Source organism: Ambystoma mexicanum, chromosome 7q (genome assembly GCF_040938575.1).
Source record: "Ambystoma mexicanum isolate Mex_15411 chromosome 7q, UKY_AmexF1_1, whole genome shotgun sequence".
NCBI lineage: Eukaryota > Metazoa > Chordata > Amphibia > Caudata > Ambystomatidae > Ambystoma > Ambystoma mexicanum.
This window is the reverse complement of record NC_090941.1, coordinates 765,580,646-765,599,479: the sequence shown is the minus strand read 5'-3', so window position 1 is coordinate 765,599,479 and position 18,834 is coordinate 765,580,646. Positions and strand designations below refer to the sequence as shown.

General features: G+C 43.2%; 1 protein-coding gene across 2 annotated transcripts in view; it reads right to left on the bottom strand.

Annotated features, from left to right (window-relative positions):
* Positions 1–18,834, bottom strand: part of GUCY1A2 (guanylate cyclase 1 soluble subunit alpha 2) — a 1,716,628-nt gene that overhangs the window by 1,363,175 nt on the left and 334,619 nt on the right. For both annotated transcript variants that reach the window (XM_069640697.1, XM_069640699.1), the window contains exon 2: positions 3,289–3,350. In XM_069640697.1, the coding sequence (XP_069496798.1) occupies positions 3,289–3,350 (62 nt within the window). The remainder of the gene's footprint in view (positions 1–3,288; positions 3,351–18,834) is intronic.

The window sequence follows — 18,834 nt, the reverse complement described above, 5'->3', positions numbered from 1 at the left end:
AAGGCCATCACTCTTGGATCCCGACCCTGCGGGTGGAAAAGTGAAGGAGGATCACCTGGATGGAAGGTCCTTGGGAATTTGGGGTGGGGTGCCCTCGGGAGAGACATGGTATCCCCCTTTTCCTTTTGAGGATTAACCTAACCCTCCCCTGACCTTTATTGCCTACTGTAAAGCTGTTACCCTCATTTTGCCACATATGAAACTTGACCGGACTTAGACAAGGAAGAGGTGAATAAGAGTCACGAACGCTACACCATTTCACCACATTAGTCCATGTCCTTTTAATTATGGTCAGGCAAGTCTAATTAGGCATCCACGCCTGCAGCCTGTCAAGGGATTGCAGGTGTATAAAAGGAGAACAGTGCAGCAGAGTAGAGAGCAACAGGGAGCCCTGTGTGGGAGAGACCAGAGGGGACCTTTCTTGAGAGGAAGCTGCGGCGGTGGGACCGGAAAAGGGGCCAGGACACCGGAAAATACCCCAGAGGACTTGCATAGCCCAAAGCCAGTGGGCCATGTACTTATTGCAGGTCTGTGGGCCTCTGTGAAAGGGAGCTAGCAGCAGGAACTGCGAGAGGACGCAGTCAGTGTCTAGAAAGAAGCATTCCAATTGCTAAAGTAAAGAGGGAAACAAGCTGCAGGCAAGCTCAGCTTGAACGGGGGGGACTTCCTGGCTTTAGCAGCAGGGATGAAGCAGTGGGAACTGCTGGAAGTAGACGCAAAGAGACGGTTATTGTCGGGGAGGATACTCGAGCACCATGGGCGCCCGTAGAGGACCACAAATAAAAATGCGTATTGAATACTGAACTGAATGGAAACTTAAATTAAGCAAAACAAATGCATATTGAATACCGAACTGAATGGAAACATAAAAGTAAGCGGCATGAATGCTTATTTGAATGAAACCCTGAAGTTAATCATATTAAATACTGAATAGAAAACAACTTTATTGGCCAAGCAAAAAAAGAGAACAGTTCTCTTTGAACTATGTTACTTGGAACTTGGGGAAGGGACACCCGAGAATTGTTTTGAACTGTATCACCTTCAACTTGAGAAAGGTAATCATGAGACTTTTTTTGTGGTACTTTTTTACACTTTTGAAGGGGAGCTGAAAGAGAGATGTGAGCTGGAAGAAGCTTAGAAATTTGAGTAGAGCATTATGGGGGTCATTACGACCCTGGAGGTAGCCATGCCGCTATTTGCTGCATGGCTACCCCATTCCGGGTACTGGGTCTGAGTTCCTGGAATGGGGAAATACCGGGCCATTCCGACCTTGGAGGGCCCGGTATTTCCCCATTCCAGGAACCCATCCCATTCCCATTCGAGCCCACATAGGGCTCAAGGGGAATGGGGAGCATGCTAACAACGGGCCCATTAATGACGGGCCCGTTGTTAGCATGCTGGACCGCTCGCGGGACTCGCTAAGGACGCCTGGTTTTACCAGGCGCCCTTAGCGGGTCCCACGAGCAGACCTCATAATGAGGCGGTAGGGGGTTAACGGAGCTGGCAGCTCCACTGGCCCCGTTAACCCCTACCGCCAGGGTTGTAATGACCCCCTATATCTTGTATTATTGACATCCCTACACATTGGTTAGCTTTATGGCAAGTATACGTTTTGGACACAGACACAGACAGACTTTTAAGTTGAATTCATTTACTCAGACATTCCTTAGTTTCATTCAGGTAGGGAAATCCCACATTAGCATAGGGCAGGTTAGGCCTTGTACCTTCCTGACATTTGATTTAATAAAATATTTTACTTAGAAGTTTAAGTCTATTGTCTGTGTCTTACTTCATGATGCCTTCACACATTTTAAATCTTTGAATGTACTAGCACTTTTGGAAAAAGTGCTATATAAATTCAATAAATACATACACAACATCCACATCTAGCAATATGCAGATGGCACATAGCCCTACCTCAAGAAATCTTCCATCAAAGACATCCACAGGCCCAAGACCTGACTTTCATTGATCCAGTCATGGATGTCCCGTGCTTACCTGAAGCTCAACCCTTGCAATAATGAATTCCTACTCCTGACCAACAACACTATACACACTGATATCCCAAACTGTCTATCTGCTATGTACCACAAGGGCTTCACCCCCCAGCTGGCCACATTTTCCACGTCACTTGGGTTTGAAATCGTAGACACCTCTCCTTCAAACAGCACATAGCAGGGAAAACACAAACAGCGAAGTAGAAACTTTCACCGCTGCAGAAAATGAAGCCCATCATCGTAGAGAACAACTTCAGAGGTGCTGTCCAGGGCTTGGTCCTCTCCCACCTGGATGGTAGCAGTGCATATCTAGCTTTTTCTCATAAGTTATATTTGACGAAAATATCTTCAAGAGAATGCCCATGGTTCATGTGGATGGATGTTCCTACCATGTTCAAGAAAATGATGAGAAGGAATTAGTAGCTGGCGTCATACATTCTTGGGTGAATGACATTCCTGAATCCTCAGTCGGCTATAAAATTGGTCCCAAAGGAAGTCACGTGGTAGAACTGATGGCATATATCAAGCTGTCCACCCAGCCTTAAATCATCGACTCCAGTAACTAGAGATAATTATTGATTCAGACTATCTTTGAAATGGATATGTTGAGCACTAAGTAAACTGGATGTATTGTAAACACACATACCCTTCCGCAGTCAGCCACCTCTTGGAGACACAGGGCTTCATTAGGAGGCTGGCGGAATGGGTTTAATGGCACCAGTAAAGGTGCCGGAGCCGTTAAAACCATTCCGCCCTAATACGAGGTCCCCTTGCGGGACCCGCTCTGGATGTCTGGTCAGACCATATGTCCTTTGCGGGTCCCGAGAGGGGACCAGGGAGCTAACAACGGGCCCGTTATTAACGGGCCCGTTGTTAGCTCCTTCCCCATTCCCTTTGCGCCCTATGGGGGCTCAAATGGGGATGGGTAAATTGAATGAGGAATTACCGGGTCCTCCAAGGTTGGAATGGCCCAGTAATTCCTCATTCAAGGAACCCGGACCTGGACCTGACTTTGGAGGCAGCCATGCCCTTAATAAGGGCAGGGCTGCCTCCAAAGTCGTAATGAGGCCCATTGATTTATATTAACTCTTGTACTTATATATGGGTGTGGATAGAATGTGCACTATGCCTTTATAAATAGAATAACTACAAATTGAAAATAACGCGAAATAAGTTTGCATGTGAATGAATATGCACAGATCCAATGTCATACCTAGCATGTTTGCAGCCTATAGACATCATCATATTTTTAACCATCTGATCTTAAATAAAAAATCTTGCATTTACTTACCCAATTACTTTATGTTCATAATGTTGCAGTGTCCGTTGGAGGGTCTGCTCTATGTTCTGAGGCTGTAGAAAAAGAGAAACAAAGCATCATCCCTCCGTACAAGAACTGCAGTCTTCACAAGAAAACCAGCATTGACAAAGCCAACAGTTTTGACTTTACTAAATAGAATTCCTGCAGCCACACTCACCTTCTTCCATATCGCAGGTAGTGAACCCATGAAGTTGGCTTGACTCACAAAATGAGCACCAAAGCACGAGATGTGTACAGCATCCCTACACTCCCCCATCCCCGTCCTCCTCCCTGGTTGCCTTTACATCTCACATCCCATATATCTTTAACAATACCATGCCTTCCTATGTCATGCTAAAGGGCCATCCACAAGGTAAAACTAATGGTGGTGCTAAAGTACCACTGGAGTCAAATCAATTTCTCTCAGTAGCTGGTGCTGAAGTTCGACAAATGAACCAAAACTAATGGTGTAGCTAAACCATGTTATATGATCCAAACTAATGGTGGGTCTGCAGTGCCATCTAGTACACAAAACTAATAGTGGTGCTAAAGTGCCACCCACGAGCAAAACGTAATGGTAGCACTGGCAAACCATTGTTGTTAAAATGAATGTTGGAGCTTAAGTACTACCTATGAGACCACACTGTGGGTCTAAAACTAAGCAACCCCAGATAAACAGATGATTGTTCTCCCTCCAGAAATGAACATTTATTTTGTCTATGCAAATTTGCCCTAATGCAAATACTGTATGGACCAGTTGAATGCACTTTTGCACCAGGGCACCTTTTGCTCCAACCCAATTGTGCAAAATTGCCCTGAACTACTGAAACTTTTTGTAGTTCAAACCCAGATCAGCAGGTTGAGAAAACGTCAGGTGTTTCCAGTTTACAGACAGAGTGTGGCAGAATATGTAACATGTTAGACAACTATATTTGGCTGGTAAGAGGGAGCGCGCAATAGCAGACATCTTTGATTCTGGTTAATGTCAGGGTGCCTGATGTAATGATATTTGCTCAGAAACCTCTTAGGATGAGTCAACCATCCCACCAGCAGGATGACACTGTATGTTATGTATGTGGGTATTCATAGAGCATGGACCAAGTATCAGAAAGCAATTGGATCTTTACAGAGACTCGGGGAACATAATATACAAGACGATTTTTAATAAAAGCAAAGGGTAAATATCTAAAGTAGAAAGATTGTTTACATCAGCAGATAGCAGGGCAGGAGAATGAAAGTATATATGCCTGATGAGCATTTCATTTCATTAGTTGAGTTTACACAGCTGTTTCCTGTAAAGGTGCAATGAAATTCCTTTACGAATTGAATACATGATGGGGTGAGATTTACGCAGAGTGGGATGTTGTTCCTCAGCCTGAGAGCATAAATGTTGATGGCTTATTTACACACATTTTTTTTGCTTTCGCAATGCTTTTTTGACATAATTTAACAGGCATTAATCTGTAGATACGTGCAGAACAGAGAGATGTTCGTGTGCAAGCAGAGCTTACCAACATTTGCTCGTGCTTCTTTAAACCATGGTGTCGAATGTGTATTGAAGGTCGTGCAGTCTCTTAGAATCTTGGGGACCAGTTTGGTGCAAAATAGAAATTATTCTGGCTGACAGAAGAAAAAGGTAAAGTAAAAAAAATAAAACCGGCCAATTTACAGCGCCCAACATGTTGCTGCTATTTCTTATTCTTTAGCAGCAACACAAGAGGAGGAGGCAGGGCAGCACATATGTGGTATGGCTTTCAGTGAAGGAAAGGGTGTATAAGCCATAGCTATTTTTATTAATAATAAAATGATGTGGGATTCATCTCAGAGAGGGTGGTCTTCTAACCAGACCCCCTTCCATTAAGCCCCATGCCAAAAGCATAGTATACACGGGTCCTGCTGCCTCGGTATCCTGAGCTGCAGCCCCTGCTCTTACGGGGCAGAGAGCAGGTGCAGAGGTTACAGGTGCCCTGTTTGACAACTGCTGTGACAGCCAAGTAACCACGGTGAAGAGGTAGCATTTAAGTCTATACCTCTGTTGCAGGTTCAATATCATTGTGATAAATGACCAGCCTGGTGACAGGACAATCTGAAAATATAGGCCATACCGCCTTCAAAATAGTGGTAGAGGTATTCCCATAATTATTACATCTATATCTTATTTGTAGCCATACCTCTTTCGGTCTGGTGGTGGGGAGTTCACATAATTATTAAAGCCATATCTGTTTTTTAACATACCAGTGTCTGTCCTGTGAGCTTAGACAGCAATGGGAGGTTATTTGGGCAGGATGCATCACTCTATTGACTCTCTTGGAGAAAATGTAACACCCTCGTTGCCTGGCCTTGGATTTCCAACTGGTGATGCCAAGTAAGCCTGGGTTCAAAGTCAATAACAAAGGTTTGCCTCACACAATAGGGCTGAGCACCAGAGAGCCTTTAAAGATTTATACCGGAAAAGGGGTGGAGATAGGACAGCTAGGGAACACAGGTGGGATGGAAGAAGCGTTCCTCCATCTTATATTTTCTGTGGTCTTTTCTCTCCTTACTTTCTTCCCAACACCCTGCAGAACAATGCGCTGTGGGCATGACATTAGAATGCCAGGACACTTGTCACAAGTAAACGGAATGCACCTCTTAAATCCTGTTTGCTTTCCTCCAATCCCATGTGGAATTTTGCCTGTAAAAGAGGAAGTCTCAGACTCCTTCTGAAATGTACCTTTTGGCCATCTGGACTTAAGGAAGAATTCAGTTGGACCTCTTTAGGGAGAATGATCTTTCCAAATCCCTCAGCCAGTAAAGTGAAGGAGTGTTCCAAGTCAGAAGCAGGATCTGCTCCCTAAACACTCCCAGAGCAAACTGGGGTGGCCCTTGCTGAGAACCAAAACCCACCACTTTGCTTGTAAATTTCCCTAGGCTTGAAGAGAAGAAACTGAGAATTACACATTTGTCCTAGAAAGTCCTGCAGTGGTTCTCACAGCATCCTAAGAGAAAGAACACCCAGTACCCTGTTTACATAATTTCAAACATCATTCTAGCCATGATCGCTGTACTCAAACTTTGAACCACAGCTCTTTTGCAGCTGTTGAACTGGCTTGCAGCCACATCGCATGAAGCATCGAACCAATCTTGGTGAGCCATCTGAACTGCAATGCTCGAACATGCCCTTCGAATTATGCAAAGCACGTGCATTCCAACCAACACGATGCCAGCTTGATGCTTGGACCAATATGACTCACAGCACCCAGACCTGTTTAGACCTGCATCCATAGCACCTTGAAGCATGGTTTGACGCTGTTCAGCCAGCAATCATTGGAATCAGATACTTTCAAGTGACCATGTTTCCAGTGTCATCATTTGGGCCTCTAGAGACTACTTATGAACCTTTTGCACCTTTTTCTATCAAGACATATTGATAGATTTTTTTTTTTTAAACATTGTTCCATTTCTTGCCTATCTTTCTCCATGACAAAGTATCCAGAGCGCGTATAGATATCAGGATTTCTGTTCTGCGTCTTTGTATCTTCTTTTACACTGATGAGTTTTTTTAAGTATTTTTAATAGCATATTTCTATTTTGGAACTGTTGTACTATTGATGTTTGTGTTGCTACTGGCTGAAGTTCACACTCCTTTTAATAATATAGCATTTCCTTGTTCCACTTTACCACAAAAGGCAAATGAGGTATATCTGTTAGTAGTTCCTGTTTTACTTTCATGATTGGGATCACTGTTGGTTTGCAGGCGTGTGGTGGCTGAGCAGGTGTTTTAGCGACTACTCACCCTTGTACTCCTGCAGAGCAGAACTAAGCTTGTTGCACTGTCCATTTTACTTTTCCTACAATCAGGCTACTGTGCAGAAGAAAAGAAAATACATGGTAAAAGTACAGAGGTGTCTTGCTCCTAGATGCCACCTGAACTGCCAAGTTGATGTGTTCAGACCAGAAACATTCACTGAACGTGCAACAAAGAGGGGATCTGCAAATGTGCTTCATTATCTAAAGAGGGCCTTACAGAGAGAAAAACATTATTCATTAACAATTACTCAAGCCAACTAAAAATAGATTTCAAAATAAATCTGTGTTGATATCCCCCTTCACCCCCAATCACGTCCGGAGTGCTATGGAGATACAATGTTTAAGAATCATCAATGCTACTTATACAAAATAAACATTTCAAATGTGAATTTGTGTATGTGCATCATTATAAGGCTGTATACTAAACCTGCATTTTCATTTTATGACAGCACAAGGGAGTTCGTTTCTGAAAATAGCAAATGTTGAAAATTGCCATTTTAGATGCCAGAGAGGGCTTAAATAGTTTTCGAATGACACTTCTCTGCTGGTGTATGACCATGAGGCCACAAAGACAAAGCATTCATTCTCATTTCCTAAAGAGAGTAGTCTTATCTCTGACTGCTTGTGGGCCAGAATCCTAAGCTATAACTCTACTGTAGTATCATTTTATATATATTTTTTGTGAACAAAAATAAAAGGTGTGAAGGTACTTGTTGTGACCCTAAGCGAGGACCAGATTATCACGTCTGTAAAGGAAGTTCTGATGGAAAAATACAATGCCAGGAATAATGAAACACGTGTTGAAACAACTGCAGGAAACAATTCTGTTAACATCAATATAAGAGCAATGAGAGCACGAGAAAATCCAAAGGACACATATATTCTCAAAAATAGGTAGCAGGTAATAATGTCAGTCACATGAAACCAGATGTGGTACAAAACATAAATTAATCAATAATACACATGGACATGAATAATTTGAGCATAAGAGTTTCAAATTATGAAACTATATGCACAAACATTCAATAGGAAGGATGGATACAAAAATTGTCAGAGCCCAGATTTACTCATTGAACATTTAATTAGGACAATTGGTTTCTGTAGTTGGCTCACTTAGGTTTGGGCAATCAATGACCATGAGTTTTGGGTCAAGCCACATTTTTAGGGCCAAGTGGCTGAAGGGCCAGGTAGTGGATTGAAATTCAATGTATATGAAATAGCTGGTGAAAGATTGGTTAATGGTGGTAAGAACCACTAGACGCAGAAGCAGGGAGCCAGATACAGAGGCTCAGAAGGTATTGCACAGGTCTAATGTTATGTCAGAAGGTCTGCAGAGTGGGTTGTATGGGAGGTGGTGTTGCTTTGTTACTATTCTTGTGATTCTGAAGTAGGATGGTCTATTAGTCAGAGAGGAAATTGTGGGGTGGAACATGAAAAAATTAACATTGAGCCTCACTATGAATGTGGCAGTCAGGAAACAAGGGTGCCGATAAGCACACTGGTACCCTTGTTTCCAGACTGCTACACTACGAGTCTGCCTGCCGGGGTTGCTGCACTTGACAAGTCTGACCTTGCCGGGTGCAGCGGCCTGGTAGGCAGACTCATCACGGAAGCACTGGAACCGTTAGTGACGGTGACGGTGCTTCCATGTTCCCATTCCCATAGAGTCCTATGGGTCTCCATGGGAATGGGGACTAGTATTTTCCAGCATCTGGCTTACTGTTGCCGCCGGGACTTGTAATGTCCTGGTGGCACCTGGCAGCTAGGTGCCGGAAACAGTGCTACGAGGTCAGTGGCAACCCGCAACCGGCCGGTCTCACCTGTGGGTTACCATTAACCTTGTAATGAGGCCCATAGTATCAGGAGCTGGCTCATGGGGTATCCACAAAGAAGTCTTGACTTCACTTTGACCTGAATGTTCAGTGGATTTTCCATTATGATCCCTAATCATGTTGTGTGTCCTGACCCACATTTGGACTATTATGCTGCAACATTTGGTGCTGTAGGCTTAGGAAATCCAAGAGGGCGGAAAAGCCCACATTTGCACCAGAATCCTGGAGAACCGCGCAGTCTTTGCGCACAACAAGATGGTCGCCTGACCTGCCACCCACCAGTGTGAGCGTGAGGGGCCAGAAGCGCCATGAGCGAAATCAGTGCTAAGGAATATGGTGCTGTTCAAAATCTGTTGTTATTAATGTCAAAAATGGGTGCAATACTGGTGCTCACCACTACCAGAAAGTCGGCGTTTTAAAACCACCAGACACTTGTGTAAAACTGAACAAATGAACCAAACCAGGCCAAAGAAAGACTTACTAAGAGGTGGATACAATGTAAAACTATATTCTGAAATGACTTGAAGGAAATAAGTGTCTAATGTATGTATTGAAAATAGCTGGGGATGTCAGCAGCTTAAGTGAATTTGGGTTTAAAGCCACTAAAATCGAAATGTTTAGAATAAATGAGTGACCTACTTTTGAGTGTCACATAGGTTGCAATTGTTTAAATGTCATAGTTTTGAACTTAGAATCAGTGTTCTAGCTGCATGTGTAAACATTGCAAGTTTGGTTTGAATGTAGAAAACTGGGAACCAAAGTGACATTTAGCTGAAGCCTGGCTTAAAGAGATTGAATTCTGCCTGACAGCTACCCCCGACAGGAGTTGAAACTTGATCAGCAGCTGTGTTCCCAGGCCTAGTTGCATTCTGCTGCCCCTGCCAAAAGAAGATGACACCTCTCTGATTGAATAAGGGGAGTGGCACCAGGGGACTGCAGGAAACTGAACAAAGCACTGTCTTGGGCTCAGGCAAATGTTATATTGGGGGGGTCGTAAAATAGCTTCCTCTTGGGAGAAGTGGGAGGGGAAGTGCCTCTGTGAGCAAGCTGAGCTTGGGGGAAGTGGACAAACCGGAAATTCCACCATGTGCTTTGGAAAACCACACCCTTTTGGGGCCAGAGCATAATTTTAAAAAGATGGATAATTCATAGTGCGGACTTGTAAAAATTAGATAAATAATATCATCATTCTTGTGTATTTTCTGTGCACATTTTAAGAGGTGTCAGGACTCTGTGGTATCTTCTGGGGAGTAGTAGCGGAAAATAAGGTTGTTACTCCAAATGTATGCATGTTAAAAATCTGACACTTTATCATCTGAAACCCATATCCCTTGTGCACATGTGTGTAAAATCTGGAAAAGTTTAGAGGTCGTTATCTGGAGGAAAAGGGCAGAATTCTGTCAAAAGTGGACACAACATCTTACAAAGACAGGGATCGGATGGTTTGGTGCTACAGAAAATATGTTAACTGGACATATAATATTAGAAAAATGGTACATAGATAAATGGGTATTTGGATCAGAAATAAATGTGTGTGCAATTTGACAAGGGGAGGATCCTCTGACCATAAACCTAACTCATCACTCTGAATCACTGTTCGCTTCTCAAATCTGGTCAAAGAGAAATCCTTGACCTATCAAATCGTGAGTGGGTTGGGCAAAGAAAGTTAGTATCCACATCCATTTTCAAAAGACATAAAAAGAGCCACTGCGACCCAGGTAGGGACATTCATTTTCCAACCTTCAACTGAATTCCTGCGCATCACGCTGACAGAGACTCCAGACTTCAATTCCATCAATCTCCAGAGACCAGAACTTTGAACCCAGACTCCAGAACTTGTAGCAGAGAGGCCTGAATCCACAAGCTGAATCCTTTTTCGGCAGGCCGCAAAATCATTTGCAAACTATTCAACAGTCGGGCGAGCTGTTTGAATTCTTTGCCAAGAACTTTTGCCAGAACCGGTAGCATACCCAGAAAGCAATTCTGCATCCAGAGAGACCAGAGATCCAGAGAGACCAGACCCAGACCAGATCGCTGTGCAGTGCTGAGATCTGACCCAGATCACTGTGCGCAGAACCAGTACCCAGTGGCGAGAGAACTGCAGCCAATCCTGACCCGATCCCTGACAAAGTCGCATTCCTGTCCAAAATATAGTGTGAGTACTCAGCCAGAACTGTGCAAAACCAATCTCTTAGTTTAAAATAATCTAATTCAAACTATTTTAACCTATTGAGAACTGCATCATAGAAATCGTGTCCCTCCTGTTGATTCAAAGCTGCAAAACTGTCATCTGTCATTCTGAGCTTTACTTTTATTTTGAGAATCTACCTTCACAAAATCGTCCGTATCTCTTGAACTGTTTATGATAGAAGCGAGACTTATTTTAAAGCTGAGATTCTAAGCTTTCCAACACGCTCTAAACCGACTTGCTACTCCTTATAGTTCCTTCGTAATTGTGCTCGACGCACGCGACTAAATTGCCGCGATTTGACATTTTGTTTAATTTCAGCCACGTGTAAAAATATTTGTCTTTTGCTTCCATTACGGAATTCCGTTTTTAACCTGCTCTGAATCATTGGTGTAGAACACGTGTTAATTTCTTGGGGCATGAGATTACTCATCAGGGTCTCTGTTCCCAGGAAAAGAAAGTGGAAGCACTCCAGAAACTAAAGGATCCCACAACTCTGTAGGAACTAAGGAGCCTCCTTGGACTGACTAATTACAGCAGAAAGTTCATTGAGGGCTACGCAGAGATCACCAGACCCCTGATTCATCTTTTGAAGGGGAGGGTCAAGTGGGAAGGGGTCCAGAACAATCCGAGGCAGTAAGACAACTCAAAAGAAGCCTCTCACAAGTGCCTTGCCTAGCTTACCCTGTCAGAAACAAGGAGTTTTTCCTGGAGACTGGGTTCTCTAATACGTGCTTGACAGCAGTATTATACCAAAAGCATGACAAGGTCAATAAAGTAATCTCCTATGTGAGCAAAACTTTATCCTCTGTGGAAGAAAAATTCAACGATTGTGAGAAGGCACTCCTGGCAACGGTGTGGGCATTGAAGAATTACCGCCCGTTCATCCAGGGGGAATACATCATAGTGGAGACTCCACACCAGCTTCTGCAATACCTCCAAAGTGAAAGACTCCGGGCAGGAAATGTGAGTAATTCCCAAATTACTTCCTGGATTCTGTCAATGCAAGGCTTTCCTGTGGAGGTCAGATATGGCCAAAACAAGAAGAGTCCCCTCGTGCAAGGTCTGGCTGACTTGCATGATTGTGCCAGAGAAAACTGTCTCGAGGACGAAAGTCTAAAAATCAAGGACAACATGGAGGCATACCTTAATTCCCCACAAAAAGTCTTTGAAGAAGACAAGTGTGAGGGATTGCCCACTCTCTATGTGGATGGATGCTCTTACCATGTTGACAACAACAGGGAAAAAGAACTGGTGGCCAGCGTAAGGAATGCATGGGTGAATGAGTCCCCAGAACCCTCCGCTCGGTACAAAATTGGTCCCCGAAGTAGTCAGGTAGCAGAATTGATGGCTGTGCATCAAGCCATCCTCACTGCTGTCCAACATCAACTCCACGAACTGGTCATAATCACGGATTCGGATTATGTACAGAACGGGTTCGTGGAGCACCTGGTTAATTGGAAAACCAGAGGCATGTTATGTGCCAATAACAAACCCCTGAAACATGGGAAGTTAATCAAAATATTCATGATCTGGTCACATCGAATGGCATGACAATCTACTGGAAGAAGATCAAGGGTCATTCCAAAGTAGAGGGACCAAACAAAACTGGAAATGACTTAGCTGATCAGCTGGCCAAAACCGGGGCCATCCATGGGGATCTAATAGAAATAGAGCACCTGTTGGGGTAATCCAGATCACGGCTATCACTAGGTCCCAGACAAATGCTCACAATGATCTTTCAACTGCACAATGGAGTAAGGAGACCCCTGATGCTCATTTAATTATGGCTCAGAAGGGAGATCCAATAATTGGTAAGTTTTACCAACACATTGAGGACCCTGAGAACATTCCCCTGATGGATACCGATTACATTGGGAAGGAGGACCTTAGAGTGTTGATGAAATGTCCAAAGATGTTCCGAATCCAAGACGGTTTGTTGGTAAGGAAATCCCAAGCTGGCCATGATCAGTGGGTGGTTCCTACCTCATTCCGAAGACTGATGTTAAGTCACACCCATGATGCGGCCACAGCCGGTCATAGGGGGTTTCACACAACACTGGAGATCTTAAGAGAGGTTGCATACTGGCCACACATGGGGCAGGACCTCGTCCAATACTTGAGGGGGTGTCTTGTGTGTGCACAATTTCAGCCATCATCCCTCACAAACCGTGCTCCTCTCCAAAAGAGGGGGATGACACTGCCATGGTCAGATTTGCAAATCGACTTTGTAGGCCCTGTGATTCGCTCGTCTAGGGGAAACAAGTACATGTTGACAGTCACATGCTTGTTTACCAAGTGGGTGGAATGTCTCCCGGCCCCAAACTGCAAGGCAGAAGCAGCAGCTGCCCTGATGATTAACCACATCTTTTCCCGTTTTGGTCTTCCTCAAAGGATTGAGTCAGACAGAGGTAGATATTTCACCAGCGAGGTAATGACAAAGATGTGGGAGATACTGGGGGTCAAAAGGAAGCTACATATTGCTTACCGGCCAGCTTCTTCTGGGGCAGTGGAGAGATACAACAGAACCATTGTGAGCATATTAAAAAAGTTTGTGGCAGATTCTGGGACAACTTGGGATATCCGATTACCTCTGGTCCTAATGGCCATCAGATCTACCCCTTCATCTGCAACTAAAATGTCACCATTTGAGCTGATGACTGGATGCAAGATGGTGCTTCCCCAGCATTTGCTCTACAGGATCCAAGAGCAGACGTTGATCAATGCCTCCACAACTCATTAGTATGTGGAGAATTTGAGGAAACACCTCCAACATGCTTTTGCCTATGCTCAGCGAAATCTAGAAAGATCAGCTGATAGCATGAAGACCCATTACGATTTGAAAACTTCCAGGAAAGTTTATAATGTGGGAGACCGGATCTATCTATACAATTTCCAAAGGAACCTGGCCAAACAGCGAAAATGTTTGCCTACTTGGAAGGGACCCTTTGAAATTATAGACAAGGTCTCCCCAGTTGCATACAAGATCCGCATTCCCAAAGGTAGTTTGGCGGAAGGGGAAGACAAGTGGGTCCATATAAATTAGCTAAAGTGTTGCCATCCCAGGCACACTCTGCAGCAACTGGAGGAATCCTCTGGAATCCCAGAGGGGGCCGCTCCAGAGTAATTCAGTTCCAACCCTAAAATATCCCGCATATAGTCTCTAAAATATAATGATTCTGGTATGAAAATGTTTCCTGTTATATCTTGTTTTTTAAAATAAGACTGCAAAATGTATCCGGATGTATAAAATGCATATGTTCGCCACACCATTAATAGTGGTGGAAAAATGTCTAGGAATGTGTATTGCCGCTTTGCTTTATCATCATAGGAGAGATGAAACCATGGAGACTTACCAAGGAGAACGACCTAGTGACCGGGAGCAAAGATCCGAGGGGCCCGGGGTACCGCCCAATATTCCCATCAGGACAGGCGAGGAGAATGATCGATCCAACCGGATGGAGGAAAAGATGCTGAACTGTGCCATCTGCGGAATTGGAAGAAGATGATGCGGACATACCAGCGCGTGGATCAAAACATCCTTTGCACCCGACTCCCCCTCGACTCGAAATCAAAGCGCAGTCGGTGGGGGGGCTTGTTGGGTGTCCTGACCCACGTTTGGACTATTATGCTGCAACATTTGGTGCTGTGGGCTTAGGAAATCCAAGAGGGCGCAAAAGCCCACATTTGCGCCAGAATCCTGGAGAACCGCGCAGTCTTTGCGCACAACAAAATGGTCGCCTCACCTGCCACCCACCAGTGTGAGCGTGAGGGGCCAGAAGCGCCATGAGCGAAATCAGTGCTAAGGAATATGGTGCTGTTCAAAATCTGTTGTTATTAATGTCAAAAATGGGTGCAATACTGGTGCTCACCACTACCAGAAAGCCAGCGTTTTAAAACCACCAGACACTTGTGTAAAACTGAACAAATGAACCAAACCAGGCCAAAGAAAGACTTACTAAGAGGTGGATACAATGTAAAACTATATTCTGAAATGACTTGAAGGAAGTAATTGTCTCATGTATGTATTGAAAATAGCTGGGGATGTCAGCAGCTTAAGTGAATTTGGGTTTAAAGCCACTAAAATCGAAATGTTTAGAATAAATGAGTGACCTACTTTTGAGTGTCACATAGGTTGCAATTGTTTAAATGTCATAGTTTTGAACTTAGAATCAGTGTTCTAGCTGCATGTGTAAACATTGCAAGTTTGGTTTGAATGTAGAAAACTGGGAACCAAAGTGACATTTAACTGAAGCCTGGCTTAAAGAGATTGAATTCTGCCTGACAACTACCCCCGACAGGAGTTGAAACTTGATCAGCAGCTGTGTTCCCAGGCCTGGTTGCATTCTGCTGCCCCTGCCAAAAGGAGATGACACCTCTCTGATTGAATTAGGGGAGTGGCACCTGGGGACTGCAGGAAACAGAACAAAGCACTGTCTTGGGCTCAGGCAAATGTTATATTGGGGGGGTCGTAAAATAGCTTCCTCTTGGGAGAAGTGGGAGGAGAAGTGCCTCTGTGAGCAAGCTGAGCTTGGGGGAAGTGGACAAACCAGAAATTCCACCATGTGCTTTGGAAAACCACACCCCTTTGGGGCCAGAGCATCATTTTAAAAAGATGGATAATTCATAGTGCAGACTTGTAAAAATTAGATAAATAATATCATCATTCTTGTGATTTTTCTGTGCACATTTTAAGAGGTGTCAGGACTCTGTGGTATGTTCTGGGGAGTAGTAGCAGAAAATAAGTTTGTTACTCCAAATGTATGCATGTTAAAAATCTGACACTTTATCATCTGAAACCCATATCCCTTGTGCACATTTGTGTAAAATCTGGAAAAGTTTACAGGTCGTTTTCTGGATGAAAAGGGCAGAATTCTGTCAAAAGTGGACACAACATTTTACAAAGACAGGGATCGGATGGTTTGGTGCTACAGAAAATATGTTAACTGGACATATAATATTAGAAAAATGGTACATAGATAAATGGGTATTTGGATCAGAAATAGATTTGTGGCAATTTGACAAGGGGAGGATCCTCTGACCATAAACCTACCTCATCACTCTGACTCACTGTTCCCTTCTCAAATCAGGTCAAAGAGAAATCCTTGACCTATCAAATCGTGAGTGGGTTGGGCAAAGAAAGTTAGCATCCACACCCATTTTCAAAAGACATAAAAAGAGCCACTGGGACCCAGGTAGGGACATTCATTTTCCAACCTTCAACTGAATTCCTGCGCAGCACGCTGACAGAGACTCCAGACTTCAATTCCATCAATCTCCAGAGACCAGAACTTTGAACCCAGACTCCAGAACTTGTAGCAGAGAGGCCTGAATCCACAAGCTGAATCCTTTTTCAGCAGGCCGCAAAATAATTTGCAAACTATTCAACAGCCGGGCGAGCTGTTTGAATTCTTTGCCAAGAACTTTTGCCAGAACCGGTAGCAGACCCAGAAAGCAGTGCTGTATCCAGAGAGACCAGAGATCCAGAGAGACCAGACCCAGACCAGATCGCTGTGCAGTGCTGAGAGCTACCCAAATTGCTGTGCGCAGAACCAGTACCCAGTGGCGAGAGAACCGCAGCCAATCCTGACCCAATCCGTGACGAAGTCACATTCCTGTCCAAAATATAGTGTGAGTACTCAGCCGGAACTGTGCAAAACCAATCTTTTAGTTTAAAATAATCTAATTCAAACTATTTTAACCTATTGAGAACTGCATCATAGAAATCATGTCCCTCCTGTTGATTCAAAGCTGCAAAACTGTCATCTGTCATTCTGAGCTTTACTTTTATTTTGAGAATCTACCTTCACAAAATCGTCCGTATCTCTTGAACCGTTTGTGATAGAAGCGAGATTTATTTTAAAGCTGATATTCTAAGCTTTCCAACAAGCTCTAAACCAACTTGCTACTCCTTATAGTTCCTTCGTAATTGCGCTCGACGCACGCGACTAAGTTGCCGCGATTTGACATTTTATTTCATTTCAGCCACGTGTAAAAATATTTGTCTTTTGCTTCCATTACGGAATTCCGTTTTCAACCTGGTAACCAGCCCTGAACCATTGATAGGTCTGGCCTGAACTGATTTAAAGTATCTCTCACTCACCCTGAACCTCTAGAGGGAATTAAAATCATTTTAGCATATTTTTCCCTTCTTTGCATACTACCTTTAAAGTATTTTGCCTGTGTTTAAAATCATCCCTGTTTCGCTAAGCTTGCTAGGGGGGAACTGAATTCGTATTGTACTGTGATTGTATTCCTGAAGACTGTGTGTGTTACTTACACCTCCTTACATTGCATAGAGGGGGGGTGAATTGCCAAAAGGGTAAAAGTGATTATATTATGTTTTGCTGAAATCATATCAAGTTTATTCCTGTGTTGCTTCTTTTCCACCTTGCATTTCCTTGTACCATATAAAGCATTCTCAGCTACCTTATCCTCTATACTACTCCTAAGTAATTAAACCAGTGTGCTAGTATAACATCATCCATTGTTGATCACTCACTGTCATATGTCTAAGTGTGATATCAAATATTAATTTATTATAAAAGTGTGATATATATCTATTGTTTAATTTTTCAAATAAACCTTTTTAATATGCAAAACAAACCTACTTCTTGGCTCAGTGGGGTCAGGGGGATTCTAAGAGAGGGATGTTATATAAGGGTTTATCATCCAGAGTATAACTTGTAAATAAGGGCTTCCCTTGGGCATCCCAGACGAGGCACTGACTTAGTGAGATTGCTGAATTGAAGTTGCTTAACAATCCTTAGACAGATCCTTAGGGCTGTGATAGACTAACTACACTATATTACCAATTATTGCAATCTCTCGGTCTATCATCCTGGTTAATGGTCATTTATCTTTTTCAAGGAACACTGACTGTCTCTACTCCTGGAATAAGCCTACCAAGTATCCTTGTTTTGAGGTGAGATCCTACAAGGCTTAGATTCCTTATATGAGAGAGCTAGGCTCAGGTGCAGTTATATTTTTGGAAAAAAGAAACAAATTATTTTGAAGTCCTTGGATGAATACCCAGAGATCATTAAAAAAGGTGCAGACAAAGGCGCCAGCTTTGCCGTTTTGAATACAGCTAAATATGACGAGGAAGTATTAAAAAGTCTTAATGATGTTGAATGTTACCTTACCCTCATGGGTGATCCATCACATGCTTTTTTTTTGCCCAGGAGATTTTACAGGTCACGACTAAAGGAGTCAATGTGGGTTTCATTCCGCAAAAGGAATTTTATTTTTTGAGCCCTAAGAATCTGAGAACTCCATTATTCTATATACTGCCTAAAATACACAACGATTCTGTCAATCTTTCAGGACGGCCTATTGTTTCCCTCCTGGAACCAATTGGAAAATATATAGATTATTTTCCTTAAAGCATTAGCTACTGCTACTTCGACATTCTTGGCTGACACGAGGATGTCATTGATGCCATTTTAGATTTTCCTTTTGATTCCAAATACCAACTGTTGTTCAACATGAATGTAATTTCTTTATATTCAAACATTGCACAGGGTGAGGCGATTCGAATATGCCAGGACTATTTTGATTCCAGATCTTCTCCCAATAATGCACTTACTATTTTTATTCTATCACTATTGGGGATAGCTCTGAGTAGAAATGTTTGTCGTTTTAAAAATCTGTTTCATCTACAAATGAAAGGTACAGCTATGGGGGGCATATTTTGCCCATATTTGGCCATCCTCCATATGGCAACAT